At 31.0% G+C, this 19,886-nt stretch overlaps 2 protein-coding genes across 2 annotated transcripts; both read left to right on the top strand.

The window, feature by feature from the left end:
* Positions 1–1,623: 1,623 nt before the first annotated feature.
* On the top strand, positions 1,624–8,588 carry Dolk (Dolichol kinase). Its single transcript, XM_088225570.1, has 9 exons — positions 1,624–1,975; positions 2,393–2,634; positions 3,405–3,625; positions 5,069–5,251; positions 5,981–6,190; positions 6,446–6,520; positions 7,380–7,566; positions 7,999–8,076; positions 8,156–8,588. The coding sequence occupies exons 1-9, from the start codon at positions 1,884–1,886 to the stop codon at positions 8,293–8,295; spliced, it is 1,428 nt and encodes a 475-aa protein (XP_088081696.1). The 5' UTR covers positions 1,624–1,883; the 3' UTR covers positions 8,296–8,588.
* A 1,399-nt stretch (positions 8,589–9,987) lies between these two features.
* On the top strand, positions 9,988–13,984 carry MRG15 (mortality factor 4-like). The gene is made up of 5 exons (XM_088225550.1): positions 9,988–10,153; positions 10,235–10,352; positions 11,502–11,614; positions 12,221–12,488; positions 13,145–13,984. The coding sequence occupies exons 1-5, from the start codon at positions 10,126–10,128 to the stop codon at positions 13,719–13,721; spliced, it is 1,104 nt and encodes a 367-aa protein (XP_088081676.1). The 5' UTR covers positions 9,988–10,125; the 3' UTR covers positions 13,722–13,984.
* The last annotated feature ends 5,902 nt before the right edge of the window (positions 13,985–19,886 follow it).

The following is a 19,886-nucleotide window of genomic DNA, read 5'->3' on the forward strand; positions in this document are numbered from 1 at the left end:
TAAAAATTAAAACTCAACATGTAAAAATGTGTTTTATAATTTATTAACAATATGTGCCATTGTTTGACAATTATATTTCGTCCCCATCACTTAATTTGACGAGCAAAATGCCGACTCCATCAAGTGGCACGTCAAAAAAACAATAAATGCGCAATGTTGCCAGTTTGCCATCGATCATAGATTTCTCGATATCGCCATTGTTTCAACTCTCCTCTGTTACAACTCTCTTCGGTCTTCCCTACATACGAATTATACTAAAAATCTAACTTATTATGTTTATTTGAATTGTCCAAGCCCATAAATAAAATGTTAAATTTCATTGACTATTGAGCTGATTTCCAATAGTGGCGGTAATAACTACTTCCTTGATTTTTGGAATCTCAAACACTCAAACCAAATTTCAACCTTTTTGGCCTCACAATGTATTTGTCGTTCTGTTCGGAGCGATCGAAAAGTTGGTAGGCAATAGAGAATCTGTAGATCAGAATAATGCTACCTCAACCACATAAATCATTCAAATGTATCAAATCCACACAAACAGTTAAATTGTAAAGCTATTGAAATACAAATAAAAAATAATCTGTGATTCTAAATAATGCTAACAGCTACTAGCATCACTCAAAATATTCTGACTTCTTTTGGGTATTGTAATGTTTGTCTTCACTATTACTACACGCACCTACGCTCTGTCAGTTTATAGACAATCAACTATTCATAAGTTCAATTATAAATAGGTTGAATAGCGTTTTTTTCTATACAACCTGCTTTACAAAAGTAATTGTAGGTATGCAATATTGAAGTTAATTTGATTTAAAATTTATGTAAAACTTTTCATCACAGGCTAAGGATTTATTTGAATGACTTTATTAGACTAAGAAGTTTAGGTAGAGAAAATTGTAATTACTTAGCTAATATTGTGGCAAAATAAATTGTTTTCCTTAAGGAAGTTTAATATTTTTTTTGTGAAATTGAAATCAATATTAATCTAATGACTTAGTAAGATGACAATAATGTATAATATGTACAATAGGGAAATGGCACTACAAATTATGTACATAAAAAAGGCGAAAATAACCTTTTTTAAATGAAAGAAATATTAGCGTTTTTATAATTTACCCAAATATTACAATTTTGTGATCATTTTCAACGAGTTGTAAATAACTCACTGTTAAAAAATGGAAATCAAGTTGTAGTAAAGTGGGGTTCGAACCTCAGACTTCTGGCCTGTGAGTCCGCAACACTAGCCACGGGATCACAACCCAATTGAAACTTTGGAACTTATCGACTTCTTAGTTTTATATTAACATCCCTCATCGTCGAATCCTTGAGTAGTAATAAACCGCAGCGTAAGTTAGTGAAAGCTAAAACTTGAAGAAATCATACAATTATGGTCCTTTTGAATACATGTCACTATTTACTGTAGACAGCAGGGTCAGCACAGAGATAATGTAGAACTATTACTAGTGGTCAGCATTGAATTAAATGATTATCCTTATTGATTATTATAGATTGACGATTTTTTCGGTCGCACGTAACCTATATTGTGAGCTTGTTTAGGTTACTTGAAACAAAAATGACAGTTCAGTCTGTAATTGGTTGAATATTTGTCAGCTTTCCATTTTCACGCATTCGGCGTGTTCCGACGCGTTGCGAGTTTTGACGGCACAATCCTCGCTTTTATCAAATGAACGCAGCCCAACAACTTCTTCTGTCATTCGTATATTTTTGACAGTATAATGAATAATCTATGTTTTTGACAGTTGATAGTAAATAGCAAAGTTCAAATTGTTGAGATGAGTAAAAGTCAATAATATTAATTTTATTATCTTATTAAGTGAATCACAGTTCAATATAAACTAGTCCATCATTAAAACTCAAACAAAATGATATTTATTGATGATTTTGTGCAATCCTACAACGAATTTGAATTACAATTAAGTGGTCGTCTTTTGAATATGACGAACATCAAAGTGAGGTAAGTGGGTTTAAATAGAATTACCCTATTTAATTTATTTCTCTAAATATTTAGAAATTTTATGTTTAGGCTAAAATAACTGTTGAATCGATACTAAGGTACCTATTTAAAAATTATTTTTATCCTTATATAGAATAAAGTTGTCTCTAAAACCTTAGGACGGTTTTTTTTTCACATTCAGTAACTAAATTATTTAACTATAAAATAAAAGTATTTGTTATACTTATTTTTGTTTAAAATTGCCTCAAATTTAATAATCCACTTCAATATTAGAAAACATGAATTGGATAGAAATAATAATGTCTAGCAAGTCCTTTTATTTGTCTATTTCTATAACTTCATTTTAAATGAAATATGTGAGTTATTATTAAAACCAGTAAAATTTATTTTGTTTTATTATTTTTTCATTATTTTCAGGCCGAATGCTAGCAATGGATTGTGGGTGGCATTTTTACTTCCAGCTTGCCTGTGCTTAACAACATTTCGATTGTCCACCTCTGATATTTACAACTTAACAGCAAGCTGTTCTATTGCACTATGTTTAGCTTCTATTTTATTTATCCTGTACACATCTGCATCCAACCAAGCGCACAATTGGAAAAGCTGGTTTCTACCAGCCGTACTTATAATTTTGATGGACTGGACAATTTTAGGAAGAGGTAAGAGAAATTAAAAAGTATTGAGCATTTCAATTAAAACAATACTTTTTACATTCATTTCTGAAATTTAATATTTAAATTTTAACAGAACCAAAACTGATAGTAATTTGTATGTTTTTTTTTTTAATGCAATACCTATAACATATTTTACATATCTGTCTATATGAAATTTTGTCGTTTTATGGAATTTAAAACAGAATTTTTCTATAGTTACACCAAAGCCTTGATTACAATGGGAAGTTAACATTTATCTTCAAATTCATCTACAAAGTAAAATTAAGTTTTCTGTATGAAAAGCAGAATATGCTTACAATTTTTTCTTCTAAACATGTTCAACTATAGGTTACCGACGAAGATACTTTAAATGTTCATGCAAATTATACTCATTTTGGTACATAAATATCGGTTTTTCTTTGTAGACAGTCGAAGATAACTCTGTTAACTTCCCATTGTAGTCAGGGCCCATGTTGCCGATTGGCCACGAAGCCTTATAAAAAATAAGCTTAAACACTTTATGATACATCGTTTTGCCTTAATACAGCTGAAAATATTCTACCAGCGAGTACTCGCTGGTAGAATATTTTCGTATATTTGCAGCAAAAACCAGTGCCACTTTATATTATTTTACATCATCATGCAGTAAACTTGACTAATGTAATAATGTCAGGGTAGCAAACGATTTTGGATTAGATAATTGCATCGAAACATTACCTTACTTGAAAATTAATTATAATCCTACCTATTTTATTATAATTTAATACGATTTTCAGGAATTTTGTTTTCAACAGCAAGCGGGTTCTGGGTATCACTAACCTTTACAAAATCTTTAATATTTGTCTTCAGAAATTGTCCACTGAGTTTTACAGTGGGCGAAGGTCTCTTAGTTGTTCAATCCCTTACCTTGTTTGTGTACAGCTCAATTCTTAACATTTACAAGTCATGGGAAGTCGCACCAGTAGATGATATCGATATAATAACATTAATTTTGCAGGTAATTACCTTATAAATATTTGCACAAGCTTTGTTATTAATTTATTATATCTCACCCTCTATAATCTGCACGTACAGGATATATAATTGAGTGTTTAGCATGTTAATTCACTGTAGAAAGGGTTTTTCTGAGTTTGATTCTTGTTATTTTCTCTTTTCTCAGGTGTGTATGTACATAAATAATTATTTTGCAAAATTTCCATGCGTATCTCAATCTTCTGTTATGTGGAGGTAAGCTGATTGGTCTTAGGCTTCAGGTACCATTCCAGGAACAGAGAAATATTGCAGTGTTAAATCACCTTTTAAAAAAATCACATTGACGCTGCTAATAATAGAATTCAGGGCTCAAGTACCAATATCATAGTAGGCGAATGCACCAACCACTACACTAAGAGGCTAACTAATGAACTCTATAGATCTAATGCCACAAGTATCTTTACCATGTTAAAATTTATGACTGTCCAATTACCAATACTAATGCAATGGAAATCTTTTGCCTTATTAACCCTTCACTGCCCAGTGCAGACTATCTGCTATATACCAATCAGTATTTTTATCTAAATTTATTTCAACAGAGAGGGAAAAAGTTTTCGAGAAGAAATTTGGAAGTCTAGGCATTTACAGGGCTTATGACCTGTCATTGGCTGGTTTAAGTGGCCACTTTACACACTGTGTAACATTCACCATTCTGCCCATGTTTGAACATCCACATTTCCTCAACTCTTCCATCTGTTGACTTTTGTGAAGTGAAAGAGCTGAAACCTTTATCACGTGGGTGAGATTCATCCGGCTGAACCAAATCACCTACTAGGCAACGCCTGGAAACAATTTTCCAATTTTTATACTTCTTCTTTTACCAGGTAGTAATTCAACAATGTTTGATTATGTCCAAATGCTTGCAGACTGGCTGGATTTCCTCCCAAGGGAGTTGTTCATATTTAAATTTATTTCAACAGAGAGGGAAAAAGTTTTCGAGAAGAAATTTGGAAGTCTAGGCATACTCGGCGACTAGTGTATTCTATTTTATGCGTACAACTCTTTATATCTTATTTCATAAATCGCCACCAGGGTAAAATAGTTTTATTAAATTTGAAACAAATAGTCAGATAATTTAGTTAATGTTGAAATGTTGATTACTTTGTGTTATTGTTAAGATTTGAAGTTATAATTGTTTTCGCAGCTTTCATTATTAGATAAAAATATATTCATAGACAACATTATTCCTTGTATTCTTGTATTTTCAACCTTTTATGCCCGATTTAGCATATTGTCCATATACCTAAAATATGATAATTAAACCAAAAAAAAAATTTTTTTACATCGTTATTTTTCCCAATATCTACATAAAAAAAACATACACAAATATTTATTTTTAGTTAGAATTGGAAAAATTGGGCAGTGAAGGGTTAATATTCTTTTTTATAAATAATACTTATGTTTGCAGGTTGGACTTCTGGCCACTATTTTTCTAGTCTGGGTACTATACGTTTTTCAACTACATAATGACCATATGTCTATCATCGTTGCAGTTGGTGGATACTTTTTGTTTATTTTAGTAACTCTGCGTGTTCTTCTAAAGAGGGATAGCATTATTTGGATACTTACTTTCCTAAATGAAACAAATAAGGTGAGGTGATATCAATGTTGAGGTTTGGTGCTATCTTTGTTTTGACTTAAAAAAACAGTATGTACCTATATGTATGTAATTTTAAAGTTAACTTGTTTGTATTACATAGTACTTTATTGAACAAATTTCGCATTATTTTAGTTTTACTGACATACTGTTTTCCATAAATCGTTTTTGCGTCGGTAGTATCTGTTAAGCAACATTTAAAAAAAAAATCAGGAAATGAATAAAACAATTTAAGTATTTTTTTTATTTTTTTTATTTATTTTTCAAAAATATTTACAAAAAAATTCTTAAATTAAAGTCCTGCTGAGTTGCATACATACAACTCGTCAGCAGGTTCTTATAAATTACATTAATTATTTACACTTAGCCTACATTAACAACTGTTGGTTATAGATTTTTTTTGTTCATCTGTTTTTATTGAAAACCAAAAAAAACATTATGTTATTTCATTTAGAGCTACAAATTGAAATAAAATTATGTAAACTCAAAGAGAAGTAAAAAAAATATTTTTTTAAATAATGTTTACCTAACAGATATTACCGGCGCAACTACAAAAAATGTTTCATTTAGAGTTCCTCATTGTTCATATACCTATTTCTTTCCATTTCAAACGAGAATTGGTAAAAATATTCTAACTTTGATTTGAGAATGTTAGATTCTAAATATCTACATACTTGTTGATGAACATTGTGATAGGTTCTCTTTAATTAATACTTATTTCAGATTTGGATGGTGACATATTGGGGTATTGCATCAGCTCTTGGTGGCCTAGCTGTAACTAGTCAAATTGTAACAGGATCTAAAGCGACAACATCACACCGCAAAATATTTCATATACTTGCTATCTTTGTCTACATAACTGGATTGATACATGAGTGTCAACTTATATATTTGGCATCAGGTATTGCATTGGCAATTCTTATTGGCTTAGAGGTAAATCCAACACAAAGTTCCTAAATATACATGTACCTACTCATGAAACAAATTCATAGGAATAGAGTTATGTTACAATAAACTCTTTGAAGATCCAAATGTATTTTTTTCCTTCTATCCATTTAAATTTGTTTTATTTTAAATATTTTAATGTTTTTTTGTTGTTGGGGTTCATAAATGATAGAAGAACTTTGATGCTCCTTCTCTTAAAATGTTTTATTTGTAAAATATCATAATATTCTTTTGTTGTTTCAGACTGTGCGAAAACTTAAAATTGGTATAATTTCAACTCTTCTCGAAGAAGGATTCATTTTATTCTCTGATGAAAAGGTACAATTGAGCTCCATCCATACTAATATTATAAATGCAAAAGTGTATTTGTCCGACTGTTTGTGTTTCTTTCATATTGCAACGGAAGAGCTGATCAACATTATTTTTTGCATAAGGATAGCCGAAAAACTGACTAGTTACATAGGCTACTTTTTATCCTGAAAAAATCTCACTCCTTCGTCAAAATTCTTAATAGAAAAATGAGGTAATATTAAAACATGATAACGATGCTACGTCTCCATAAACTAATGGATCATTGTGTTTTTTAGAGATAGTTGGAGGACCAGCAATCGATACAGGCTACTTTTTATCCTGAATAAATATATCGCCCATCGGGAAAACTCTTATTTTTAAATGACAAAACTAATTAATTAACCTATTTCTCCATAATCCATGCGAGCAAAGCCGCGGGTTAAAGCTAGTCAATATATATTGTAATTTCAATTTAATAACTCAATATGTTATATGATAGGAAAAAAAACAATACAATTAGAATGTGAAACATTGTAAAATAAAAACATCCAGTAATTAGAGTAAAACGAAGATATTCTCCCTGAACTTTCTTTCAGTAACTTGAAAAATGTCGATATCTTAAGAGATATTTTAAGTAAAAGACATTGCTATAATACCACTAAAGATACTAATTATCTAAATAAGATACTAAACTACCTGCCTTAAAAATGTTTACTTATAAAAGCAGGATTAATGTTTACATTTAAATCGTTACTACACAAAATAAAATTATTCTTAATATATGTATTTAAAATACACAATACATAATATTATCAATTGATTCACTTCATAATAATTTACACAATGCAAATTGATTCCATTGACTTTTTAAAACCTGTTTTTTTAGGACTGTGGAGGTATATCACTTACTCCCCTATACCTTCTCATAGGAATGTCTTGTCCTCTGGCTCTCAGCTCCATACCTTGCACAAGTTCTTCCTTACTAAATTCCTTCAGTGGAATATTATCTGTTGGTATTGGAGACACATGTGCCAGTTTTTTCGGAAGTAAATTTGGAAAACATTACTGGCCAGGTAATAACATATCACAATAAGCTATTGTTATCCCAAATAGAGTCCCAATATGACCAAATTCACCTTTATTAAATCACTGCAAAGTAGATGCAATGACTATGAAAATGAATTATCTATTAATATTTTTTTTTTTGAAAAGTCATTTCTAAATGTGTGTGACTTCATATATATATTTTTACGGTGCTAAATTGTCATGATAAAGGAGTATTAATCCTTTTTTTTTATCAATGCATTAATATTGTTTGTGGTAAGTTTCTGCAAATGAAAGGGGACATATTTTAATACTCAATTACACGTAAATGCTTTTTATGGGGCTGTAATTTCAGTACATCCCGAGTTGAGTTCTATAGAACTTTGTAGTTAGTGATGATTAACTTAACTTACCATTAAATTACATTACTTTAATTGTTCATTTACAAATTCTTGTTCTAGGAACCAAAAAAACGATAGAAGGAACAATTGCAAGTGTTTCATTCCAATATCTAACACTTTGTTCCTTAATAGTATTTGGTAAGAAATTTTTTATTTTCTCATAATCTATACCAAGTTTGTAATTGTGTATTTATAACAGCTTTTTCCTCCTTTTCAGATTTTGTCAAATGGAATTTTTGGTCAACATTAGTGTGTCTAGTTGCTGTTATTATCAACTCTGTAGTGGAAGCGAAAACAAATCAAGTAGATAACTTGACACTTCCCCTTATAACTTATTCACTTTTATTACTAGCTTAACTTAAACTGTACTTTTTATACCGTACATTAATTTATTTTAATGTTATATTAATGATATATTATAAAATGTAATTCCAATTTACTTTATATTCATAATATTCTTGAGAAATAAAAATCTTTTATTATTCTTTGTCTAGGTAAATTGTCCAGACAAACAAATTTCTGGAAGCAGGGTGATTTTTTGTTGAAGATGGTTCACAAATGTATTTTATTGATCTTTGAAATTGCATATTTTTATAGTGTTGTTTATGTGTAGCCGTGTGAATATTTATAAAAAATTATAAAAACATTAACTGTACTTTTATTTTATGGAATTCCAATAAAACATACTAAACGAATTTTAGTCAGGTACTTACAAGAAGCAAAAATTATTTTCTCCCTTCTCTAGCGATACTGCAATACTGCGTTTTTTTTTGGCAGCAGAACCTAAGTGTTCTGTTAACATATTACTTGCGATTTTAACCAACCAAGAATACCCCTGGAATATGAGAAAAACAGTCATTATTAGAATAAAAATAGCAGTACTTTAAAATGTAATTAATCCCTATAACAAATTTATTGCAGTAAAATATTTTCAATAAAAAAGTAAGTTACGCGGTATCGCAGTACAACAACAAAACCATCACGCCGTTTCCCCGTAAGGGTGGGCAGAGAGGATAGAACACCACAACACTCTATCTTTGCATACATATCTCGCTTCCTCTACATTCATACATCTTCTCATGCCCGCGCGCCGATTATTCCGACTTTTGACATGTTCATCTTTAAGTATTTGTTGGATTTGGTCATGCCATGTCTTTCTCGGTCTTCCTCTATTTCTGCATCCATCAACATTCGCATTGTAAATATTCTTAGCCGTTCTCTCGCTGTCCATTCGTTCTACATGCCCAAACCAGCGCAGAGCTCCTTTCTTGATTTTGTCGATAATGCTTGTCTCTGCCTTACATAATGGCAGTATGACCGACGATATGTGTATTTTGATGTTTTATGGTACAATCATTCTAATTAATGACTTTACACTAAGATTTTATTTTTCTGTCATTTTCCTATCGTCTTTTATAAATTGAAAGTGCTGTCTCCTTTTCAAAAGAAACATTTTTACACAATTAACATATTTTGCAATACGTATTTATCTATAAGATCAAGGAATAAATTGATATTTTTGTAAAGGTGAATATTTTAATTCCTTAGAACTCAATGTTGTGTTGATTTTTTATACATGTTTTCAGTAATAACACGTTTTGCAGGGATAGGGCTACAATTTATATATATATTGACCCTTGTGGTGCAAGGGCTAAGACACTTCATTCACACACAATGGGTTCCGTGTTTGATTCCCGTTGAGATCACAATAATTCAAATGCAATTTTTCTCAAACCTTAGTGTTCTGTACGCAATTCACCACTATCATTGGGCTTTTTGGTTGGCTGAGGTGCAAAAATATAGTATGTAAAAAAGCGTATCTTTCATAATTAATTATCCAAAATGAAAATTATTATGGTTCCATAATTACAAAACATCACTTCTGGAGTAATTCCAAGTGTTCCGATATTTTCTTGGGTTTATTTACCTACTAGTAAATATTCCTCATGAATTCCATAAGTTTCTACCTACTCACTTTCACGAAATCTTTTATAGCCATAAAGTTCTAGCAATTCCATAGACTAATTTAACTCAAATCACCATAGATTCATTAATATCGGCGCCCATTTGTCAGCCTACTCATTTGTCTCTGGTTGTTAAGCTGTTTTCCCGTTTGACTGTGGTTTGATTCGTTTGACTTTTCTGGGTTACACGACTGTTTGGACAATTTAATGTTTAATTTGGATTATGGCTCCCAAGTTAAAATTTAGTGACGGTAAATAGTAATAATTGATAATGCTACGTTGAAAATATTTCCTACCCCATTTATTTGTTTAAAAGAATTGTTCAATTCCAGGCGAAAAGGTCTTATGTTTTCACGGTCCTCTCATATACGAAGCTAAGTGTTTAAAAAGTCTTGTATCAAAGGAGAAGCATATCAAGTACTTAATACATTATGCCGGATGGAACAAAAAGTAAGATATTATTGTCTTGTAAATAATATGTTCAAAAATATACTGTTCGTTTGATGGACGTTTTGATCGGTGTTTATAATAATTTAGAACGCCCTTAGTACAGTACAGTTTTATTTTTTATAATAAAACTCAAAAGAATGCAGGTTGACGAATCTAAATGTATGAACAGATTGATTCAATATTAAATACCGTTTAAATTAAAAATTTAATCATATGCTTATGTAGAAGATACAAAATTAGTAATTTGTAAATTGTACTTGACGAAATGGAGGGAAAACAAAAAATCGATGCCATTGTTTTTTTTCTATTATTTTAGTAAAAAACTTGAGCTTGATGTCAAAATATACTTATTCTGAGGTCCAATTTACACTTCGGTTAGTTAAGTAGCGAGTTAGCCTGATTTAACTTAAATTATCGAGCAAATAACAAGGAATTTTATACGACTTAAGTTGTAGCATTCATGACTGCTCAATGTATGTGTTTAGATATCAAGATGGATTGTTAAGTGTGCCAGCTGCTAGCTTTCTTGTTATAATATTTAACAAATACTAATAGTGTCTTAATTTTGGCAGCTTTATTACTATTAATAATATCAAAATTATTATTATTTATGAGATATAAATATGTGGAACGCTTATCTACTTGCGTAGAAATAATAAAGGTGGCCATGGCATGACAAATTTGTATAGGAAATAACCTCTCATGTTTCAAAGGTCAAACCGCACTAAAACATCGCTGCATGTCAGCGGCACTGCGCATTTTTTTTCGTAGAATACTGCGCAATATAGCCCAGCCCTAGTGTGATTTGTTTTACCCAGAAAATAATATTTTGTGTTGCTGCGGTGTTCCGTGCAGTGCAGTGACGCTCTATTGCCGTTTGACCTTTAATTAAATTGTTATGATTTATGTGTTTATTGTTATTTGGAAATATACTAGAGAACCTTAATATTCTTCAGCAATAATTATTTTGGCAGAAAATTCAGGAGTATTTTTATCGCTTTTAAAGGTTTAACCACGAGACGTGTCCTGATTTTCTTTTTCAAGATTTTTTACCCGAGAGTAGTTATCGTGTTAAAAACTCAGAATCACATATTCACCGGCTTTTCATTTTGTATATTTTGATACTCAAAATGTTTTTGTGTTTTGTAGCTGGGATGAGTGGGTTCCGGAAAGTCGGGTCCTGAAGTATAATGAATCAAATGTTCAAAAACAAAAAGAAGTACAAAAAGCACATTCCAGTCAACCTGCCAAAACTAAAAAAGGTATCCATTGTCATAAAATCCCTATATTATTTTCTTCTCCTTTTCCGGTATCAGCTGTTCATTAAAATTAAAATTAAAATTCTTCTTTTGTGTATTATGAAAATATTAATCTAAATTGGTTTTTTATAATTATTGTTATAATATAAAGATCATCTTTTGGAAAATAGGCTGAATTTTCAACCTACTCTTTAATTTTTTCAATGCATTTTTTGTGAGTTGGTTTTTTTAAATGTATTTTTTGGTTATGAACAAACACGTATTTAAAGGGGTGTTTTTACACTTGAATATTTCATAGTCCCTGGACTGGTACCTGAAACATAAAACTAATCTTTTTACCTTCAAAAATGATCAAGATACGCTGCGATTTGTGTATCAATGCAGTACCCTATGCACCATTAGGTGCAGAGAGGGAATTATGAGCTAGTTGATGGCTGTATTGTATATGCAGTCAAACAATAAAGTAGGCCCACCTATTTTTGTTTCAATAAATTTTTAAAAAATATGGATACATATTTGACCATGCAATTATATTTTTGAATATACAGAAATAATAATTGAAAAACTAATTTTAATTAATTAATTTTGTCTAAATTATTTGTTTTTCAGCATCGACTAAAGGTCGTAAGTCGGAGCCTGGTGGTTCTGTGACTCCTACACCTACCAAACTTCCAGAGCCTGTGGTCGGTTCGGCCCCCCCTAAAATAAAAGAGAAGGAAAAAGAAAAAGACAAGGACAAGGAAAAAGAAAAGGATAAGGATAAGGATAAAGATAAAGAGAAAGAGAAAGAAAAGGAAAAAGATAAAGATTCAGAGTCCAGGGCTTCTACTCCTCATGCTGAGACAGTTTCCCAAGACTCGGGGTCTGATGTTCCTAAGTAAGAGCCAATTTATCCATGATTTATAACTTTATTTTCAGTTTACTATGAAATCCTTCAAACAAAAATTTTGGTAATATAATTTCTTGCACGATAATCCCTACATTACTACTACTAATACCATCACACCGTTTCTCCGTTGGAGTAGGCAGAGAGGATGGACTACCACGCTTTCTATCCTGATATACATTCTTAACTTCTTCCTCATTCATACATCTTGTCATACATGCCCTTCGGTTGTGTCTGCTTTTGTCATGACTAGACGTGAGAATTTTGTTTATCTGACCATGCCACGTCTTTCTTGGTCGCTCTCTTCCTATATTACCATTCATTATGTTATATTTATATATATTGCGAAGGAGTTGTTATTTTTTTTATAAAAAAATATTTCCCGCTTTGATCCTTATTTTCTACACGCAGCTCTAGTTCATATACGTATTGTACTGCGTATTTTGTATAATAATATCGTGGGGTAACCACTACAACTGGGTAACTTCACTATCAGTATATTTGATTGATTTATGAGGTTGAAAAAATGTGTTTTAAGTGAGTAACTCACAAAAGCAGATTTTGAAGTTACCTAGTTGTAGTAATTACCCCGCGATATAGTGTTGTTTTCCTAGACAACTAAAATAAAGTCTAATTTCATTTTGTAGTAGGAAAAAAAGAGGACGTCTGGATTTGTCTGTTGAATCAGAAGAACAGTTTCTTAATAAGGTGGAAGTCCGGATCAAAGTTCCGGAAGAACTGAGGACATGGCTTGTGGACGACTGGGACATCATTAATAGACAGCAAAAACTCGTGAATCTTCCCGCCAAACTGACAGTATTCCAAATTGTTGACAACTATCTGACGCACAAAAAGTCTAGCAAAATCCACAACCAACAGAAGGAGAATGTTTTGACTGACTTCACCGAAGGTGTGAAGGAATACTTTAACACTGCCCTCGGCTCGCAGTTACTATACAAATTTGAAAGACCACAATATAGTGAGATCTTGCAAAACTACCCCGATACACCAATGTCTAAAATATATGGAGCTATACACATTCTACGACTTTTTGTAAAAATTGGCCCAATGCTGACTTACACCTCGTTAGATGAAAAGTCCATGCAAAATCTTGTCTCCCATATACAAGACTTGCTAAAGTATATGGTGAGTAACAGAGCGACTCTTTTTAATCTTCAAGATTATGGAAATGCCACTCCGGAATATCACCGTAAAGTACTCTAACATTTACCCTTGTATAATTTTTCATTTTAATTTTGTCATATTAAACAGTTCATTACTCTCCAACTATATTTCACTTGAAAAAAAAAATTTTTGACGTATTAACGAGTGCGTATCTAAGTATATGTATACTTTTTTTTTTACAGTCCATTTGTCTGTTTCATTATTGTAGCTATGAATGTATTTATGAATAAAAGTCTTAAATTTATTAATAAAGAACTAATGTTGGCTCTATACATTTTTTTGTTAGGTTAAAAACATAAGAACAATTATTGTATGTTTTATTTTTAAATTTTAAAATATTTTGTGCAACCCCAAATATCAATATTTCTTTATATAAAATAACACACTTTTGAAAAAATAGTACAAGTAATTGTGGTTTATTAAATAAAACATCAAAAAAATACTTTCAAACTTTTATTTTCCTCTGCTATTAAGTATTATCTACCTAGCTCACTATTTACAAATAGGTAATAACTTTGTTCTTAATAACTCTCTAAATAGCCATTCCATGTCAACCTTTTAAGGAAGCGAACGCAGGATCTCGTGCATGGAAATCAAACGGTCAAAGGTTATTTATTTTATTATTTTTACTATTTATTTATTTAAATACATAGGTTTATTGTACATTATTTGAGACATAAGTCCCAACTACATGGGACTAAAAGTCCTGTGTTGATATGGGACTAGCAATTAGTTGACACAGACACATGAATATATCACCACAAATATAGGATCAGAAGCATAAAAAATCATTTTAATAATAAACATACACATGGCACATCAACAGTAAACTCAAACATTCGGAAAAATCATCAACAGTTTCCTACTCAAATCCCTCCCACTGAGGAAAATAATTACACTTGAATGATACTACTCTATGCATAATTTTCTACCCATAAAATGTAATCCTTGTAACATATCTTCAAAGATTTTTTAATCGACGTTTCACTTATCCCTAAACCCAATTATATTTTCAGCAAAAAATGTTGCATTATATTCGGGCTAATACAGTAATAATATAGCTTTATTTTTTTGTATTATATTATAATATTGTCTTTCAATATTTTGAAAGAGCGTATAAAGCTCTTAAGGAAAATAATTATTTTTGAGAGAAGAGTTAAGGAGGGATTCGAGTGGGAAATTCCTTGATTATTTTTTGAATAAAAGACCATTTTCTTTTTTACTCTTTTTTATTAAATGTAAACCAAATGCTTGAGTTTGCTGTTTACCATATTGATGTGCCATATGTTTATTTTTAAAAATTATTATTATGTTTCTGATATTTGCGGTGATATGTGATATACTCATATGACTATGTTAACTGTCAACTAATTATTCGTCCCAACTCAAGACAGGAATTTAGATCCCATGGATTTGGTACTTATGTCTCAAAAAAGGTGTAATAAACTGTTTATAAGTTAATAGGTAAACCTCTTGGGCTAAAATTTATTGTAAATCAGGCAGTGTTATTCATGTATCATTGTTGATATTACTTCGTTTCTGTGGGAGGAAGGATATACTGATATTACTTTGTTTCTGTACAAGGAAACCCTATAAATTTCGCATATCAATAAAAAAATAATTCAAACAAACATCACTGCACATAAATTTTATAAAAGCTACGATATACATACCTACATATGTAATATAATGCTGTTTCTGACATTATAAATACTCTCATACTATTGTAATTAATTCGAAACTGAATATGCATTCCTTTGTAAATTAAATAATATTATATATTCGTTCAAGTTATGTATTTATACGGGTTTTACTATAAATATATTTTTGAAATCTGCTTTCACGAATTCATGTCAGTCGCCCAACTTCCAAGTAAATATCAAAACTCTAAACACAGATGGCGGTACAATTAATATTTCAGTTAAATTTTATTCGTAGAAATCCATGCAGATTTTTAACCTTTTTTAAAGAAAACCAATGGACACGAAACAAATTTAATGTTTTTTTTTCTTCAAAGAAGCACAGCAAAAGCATATTATTAAGTATTTTAGTGCCGAATTAGTCACATCAATAAAGTATTTATATATTTTTAATTCTGATGGTAGTTAGATGTTATTCCAGATTTTTATGGGTTGTTAGATATTATTCCGTGCGACACTACCACCTTTTTCCAACGTTTCGGATCAAATTATAGTGACCATCATCTGGCCTATAAAATGTAGATGTTAAAAACTTTCGAAGTTATGATAATATTTCATAATAATTAGGTAAGATAAATTAACTAATTAATCATATTGCATTGTGGTCAGTCCTCGTAGAAATATAAAAAGCTACCTATATTAGTATGGAACAGGTGTCAAGCATGTTTAAACAATGATTTGATCGTCTCGTAGCCACTGACTTTTAATAAATAGACACGTTATTCCTATACTATCTATATCTTAGATATAGCAAATATTACGGTGCCCTCGACAATAAAAAAAAATCACAATATACCACCTACATGCAAATATTTGTATGAAAAAGAAATGCAAGGCAACGAGTTAAAATAACATATTTTACGTGCTCGTTACATTTCTATTTAAAGGGATATGCGATGGGAGAGAAATTTGATGAATAGCTATCTGAGCATACGTTTTCTGTCACTTACTCGCAGATGCCTCCCCGATATTGTGCGAAAAAGACAACTGCACGTCGGATTGATTATGCCTAACTAAAATCGACAAAATATAAGTTTCGTTGTCCCATTTTCCGTACCCCAAAACCAAACCGTTTTTTTTTGTGTCTGTACCTTTTCCGTTTTTCAAAAATATTTATCATATATAAGATAAAAATGCGTTTTTTTTTTGAAGGTCCTATATTGCACCCATAAGAAAAAAAATATCAAAAAAACAAAACGAGAGAGATACGCGAATGGTAAATAGCTATAGTATACAAAAAAATGTTGGCCTCGTGCTGTAGTCGTCAGCGTGTTTGCTTACCATCCAAGAGGTCATGGGTTCGATTCTCGGCATGGTTGAAATGAAATATTAACTTAAAAAGGTGTTTTTACGTTAAAATAATTTATAGTTCCTGGACTGGCACCTAGAGCGTAAGACTGATCATCTTACCTTCATGTAACAAAAATGATCAAGGTACACTGCGGTTGGTGTACCAATGCAGTGCCCTATGCACCATTAGGTGCGGAAAGGGGAATGATGATGATGCAAAAAGTCACTGCTTTAGTGCCATAATCCAGGGAGAAAATACGGGAATACGTTTGTACGAAGAAAAGTCAGACCGCGTTTTCTCTTAATTTTGTATACATCATTGCTCGTAGCTTGGCGGAAAACAAATAGATAGGATACCAAATTAACATTGGAGTTGACATTATACAGAAAAAAACACACCTCCTACTTATTTATTTAGGTAGATACCTAAGAAGGTCATCATCATCGTTACCTTTCCGCACCTAATGGTGCATAGGGCACTGCATTGGTACACTAATCGCAGCGTATCTTGATCATTTTTTGTTACATGAAGGTAAGATGATCCACCAGTACAGGGACTGTGAAATATTCTTATGTGAAAACACCCTTTTAAATAAATATTTTGTACCAACCATGTCGGGAATCGAACCCCCGCATGGGAGGCACATACGCTGACCATTACATTACAAGGCCGACCGAGTACCTAAAAAGGTACTAGGTATAAACATTGTGAATTTCGCATCATTGATAGGTTTCAAAAAGTCACGACGCGACGTGCGTTTGCCGACATTTAATTAGTCAAATCGTGAGAAACAGGTTAAATTACCTAAAATTAACTTTTGGCAAGGTTATCTTAAAATAAAAAGTGATTGTCACGGGTTATAGATCTTGAAACGAATATGTAAATAGGTAGGTATAGATAGAAAAATTAAATATTGCCTTATCAAAGTGTACAGGTAGGAACAGCAATATATAAGTAGGTATGTACCAACTTACATATTATATAGGTGTGAAATATAACCAAAACCCTGAATAAGTGTTTTCTACTCGGGTAAAAATCGTGAAAAAGGAAATCGAGTGGAGATTATCCCGCCTATTATATGTAACTCAAAGTTGAGGCCATCACAGAACCCACACAGATGTATAGCACATATGCAGAGTGTTACTTTTCTGTCCGATTAATATTATATTCTAAAATAAATATAAAAATATAAATAAACTATGTTTTTAACCACTTTTTTATTATACTTTTTCTGGGCCGCGATTATGAACGGCTATCTTTATCAGTATATACTTAGATGGTAGGAACTAATATCGATATTTATGTATGAAAGTGTGTATATTTGTATGAAAATTCCAAGTTTATTTGTCAGTTACCGGTAAATGAACACGTTTAGAAAAAAAAAATAAATATACTCAATTTTTCATAAATAAAATCTAATTTTACTTTGTAGATAAAATTGAAGATAAACTTTTCACTTCCTATCAGAATACGTACCCTGGAGTTTTTATTATGGTGAATAACCAAAAAGTTAGTCTTCAAATATAAAAAAAAAATTTTTTGTTTATTTTACTCCAATATTATTTATTAATATTAAAAAAACTTTACTTCATGTCAAACTTGTGGTATAGTGGTTTGCGCGTTTGACTACCGTGCATTAGGTTAATATGAAATATTTATTGTCGGCCGCGTGGTGTAGTGGTCAGCGCATTAGCCTACCATACAAGAGGTCTCGGGTTCAATTCCCGATATGGTTGACTTGAAATATTGATTTGAAAGGGCGTTTTTACACTAGAATATTTCATAGTCCCTGGACTGATACCTGAAGCGTAAGACTGAACATCTTATCTTCATGTAACAAAAGTGATCAAAATACACTGCGATAGATGTACCAATGCAGTGCCCTATGCATCCATGGGTGCGGAAAGGGAATGATGATGATGATGAAATATTTATTGAAAGTGACTTTTTGGTGTTTTTGTTGGCAATGTGGTGTGTTTTAAGAACAATACACTTTCTGTATTTTTTTATAAATGTGAAGTTAAAAGCAACAGTGATTACTAAGACCCGGACGGTTTTTAGCAACGCGGTTTTTCCAGTGCTGCGTCGTAGTAAAAATATATAAGACATTTATAATAGTGTCTATTTTTCATAAATTTTACTGCACTAAAAAAAATTATACAAATACTAATTGCAATTATAATTATCCGATGACGGAAAAGATTTATTTATTTATAAACATATTCTTAGAATTCCGTCAGGACTTCAACAAAGCTATTACTGTCAAGTGAGAATTACCAGGGTGTTAATTTGTAGTTGATATTCGATGTATGTTTTTATATATTTAAATTGGTACTTGAATGAATTGTTTTTAATTTCTTTTCTTACTGTCGCATGTCAGCTCTAAAGGAAAGCTTTGAATATTTTCGGTTGAAATTTTAGTGCATTTGATTTCTCACTGATTTTGCTCAGTGGCTCAATCATTTTTTGTGACAAACCGGGTAAACGATTAAAAACAAAATTACCTATAACTTTACATTTAAAAGTAGAATAATATTTGAGTATTTGTAGAATATCTTTATTCACATTTACAAAAAATGATTGACTAATTAAATTTATATATGAAAATTTAATAAAATTCAAAATAGCATTTTTACTATTATAATGCTCGATTTAGGTAAAATTATCAAAAAACTTCTTGGTTTAGTTTCACTTTTATTTCATTTTAACCAACGAGCGCTTTCGCCTAAGAAGGCATCTTCTGGACTGGTATATTGTTTACAACATTTTAAACTTTTATAATATTAGTTTTAGAAAATTGTATTTATTTCAGTGCCTGAAATATGTTTACTTGAATAGGGAATTGTTTAGTAATAATTTAAATCGTATTAATAATAGATCCGATAGTGTACTGTCAGTTCCAGGATGCAGAACTAAGTTCGCACAGAGGCACTCCTTACATGTTGGTCCAAGATCCTTCAATCTTCTAACCAAGGAACTACAAAACATTAAATCACTGGTAGAGTTTAAAGTAGGTTTAAGGTCTTGGATTAGCATGGAAGGAGCAGATAGACACATTCTTGAAAAAAAAAAAATACACACCAAAAATAACCATATTTTCGTAATATCAGCATATGTTATTTTGGTTTTTCCTTTATTTTTCTTTTCTTTTCTTTTCATGGTTATGTCATACCATATATATGTGCTATAAACTTTTTAATAATTAAAAAAGGA

This window comes from Micrasema longulum, unplaced genomic scaffold (genome assembly GCF_059751315.1).
Source record: "Micrasema longulum isolate JH-2025_06_02 unplaced genomic scaffold, ASM5975131v1 h1tg000371l, whole genome shotgun sequence".
NCBI lineage: Eukaryota > Metazoa > Arthropoda > Insecta > Trichoptera > Brachycentridae > Micrasema > Micrasema longulum.

Coding starts and splice junctions, on each gene's coding strand:
- Dolk (XM_088225570.1), top strand. CDS start 1,884: ATGATATTTATTGATGATTTTGTGCAATCCTACAACGAATTTGAATTA. Junction 6,191..6,445: donor CAATTCTTATTGGCTTAGAG/GTAAATCCAACA, acceptor TTGTTGTTTCAG/ACTGTGCGAAAACTTAAAAT. Junction 7,567..7,998: donor TGGAAAACATTACTGGCCAG/GTAATAACATAT, acceptor TTCTTGTTCTAG/GAACCAAAAAAACGATAGAA.
- MRG15 (XM_088225550.1), top strand. CDS start 10,126: ATGGCTCCCAAGTTAAAATTTAGTGACG. Junction 11,615..12,220: donor ACCTGCCAAAACTAAAAAAG/GTATCCATTGTC, acceptor TTTGTTTTTCAG/CATCGACTAAAGGTCGTAAG. Junction 12,489..13,144: donor TCGGGGTCTGATGTTCCTAA/GTAAGAGCCAAT, acceptor TTCATTTTGTAG/TAGGAAAAAAAGAGGACGTC.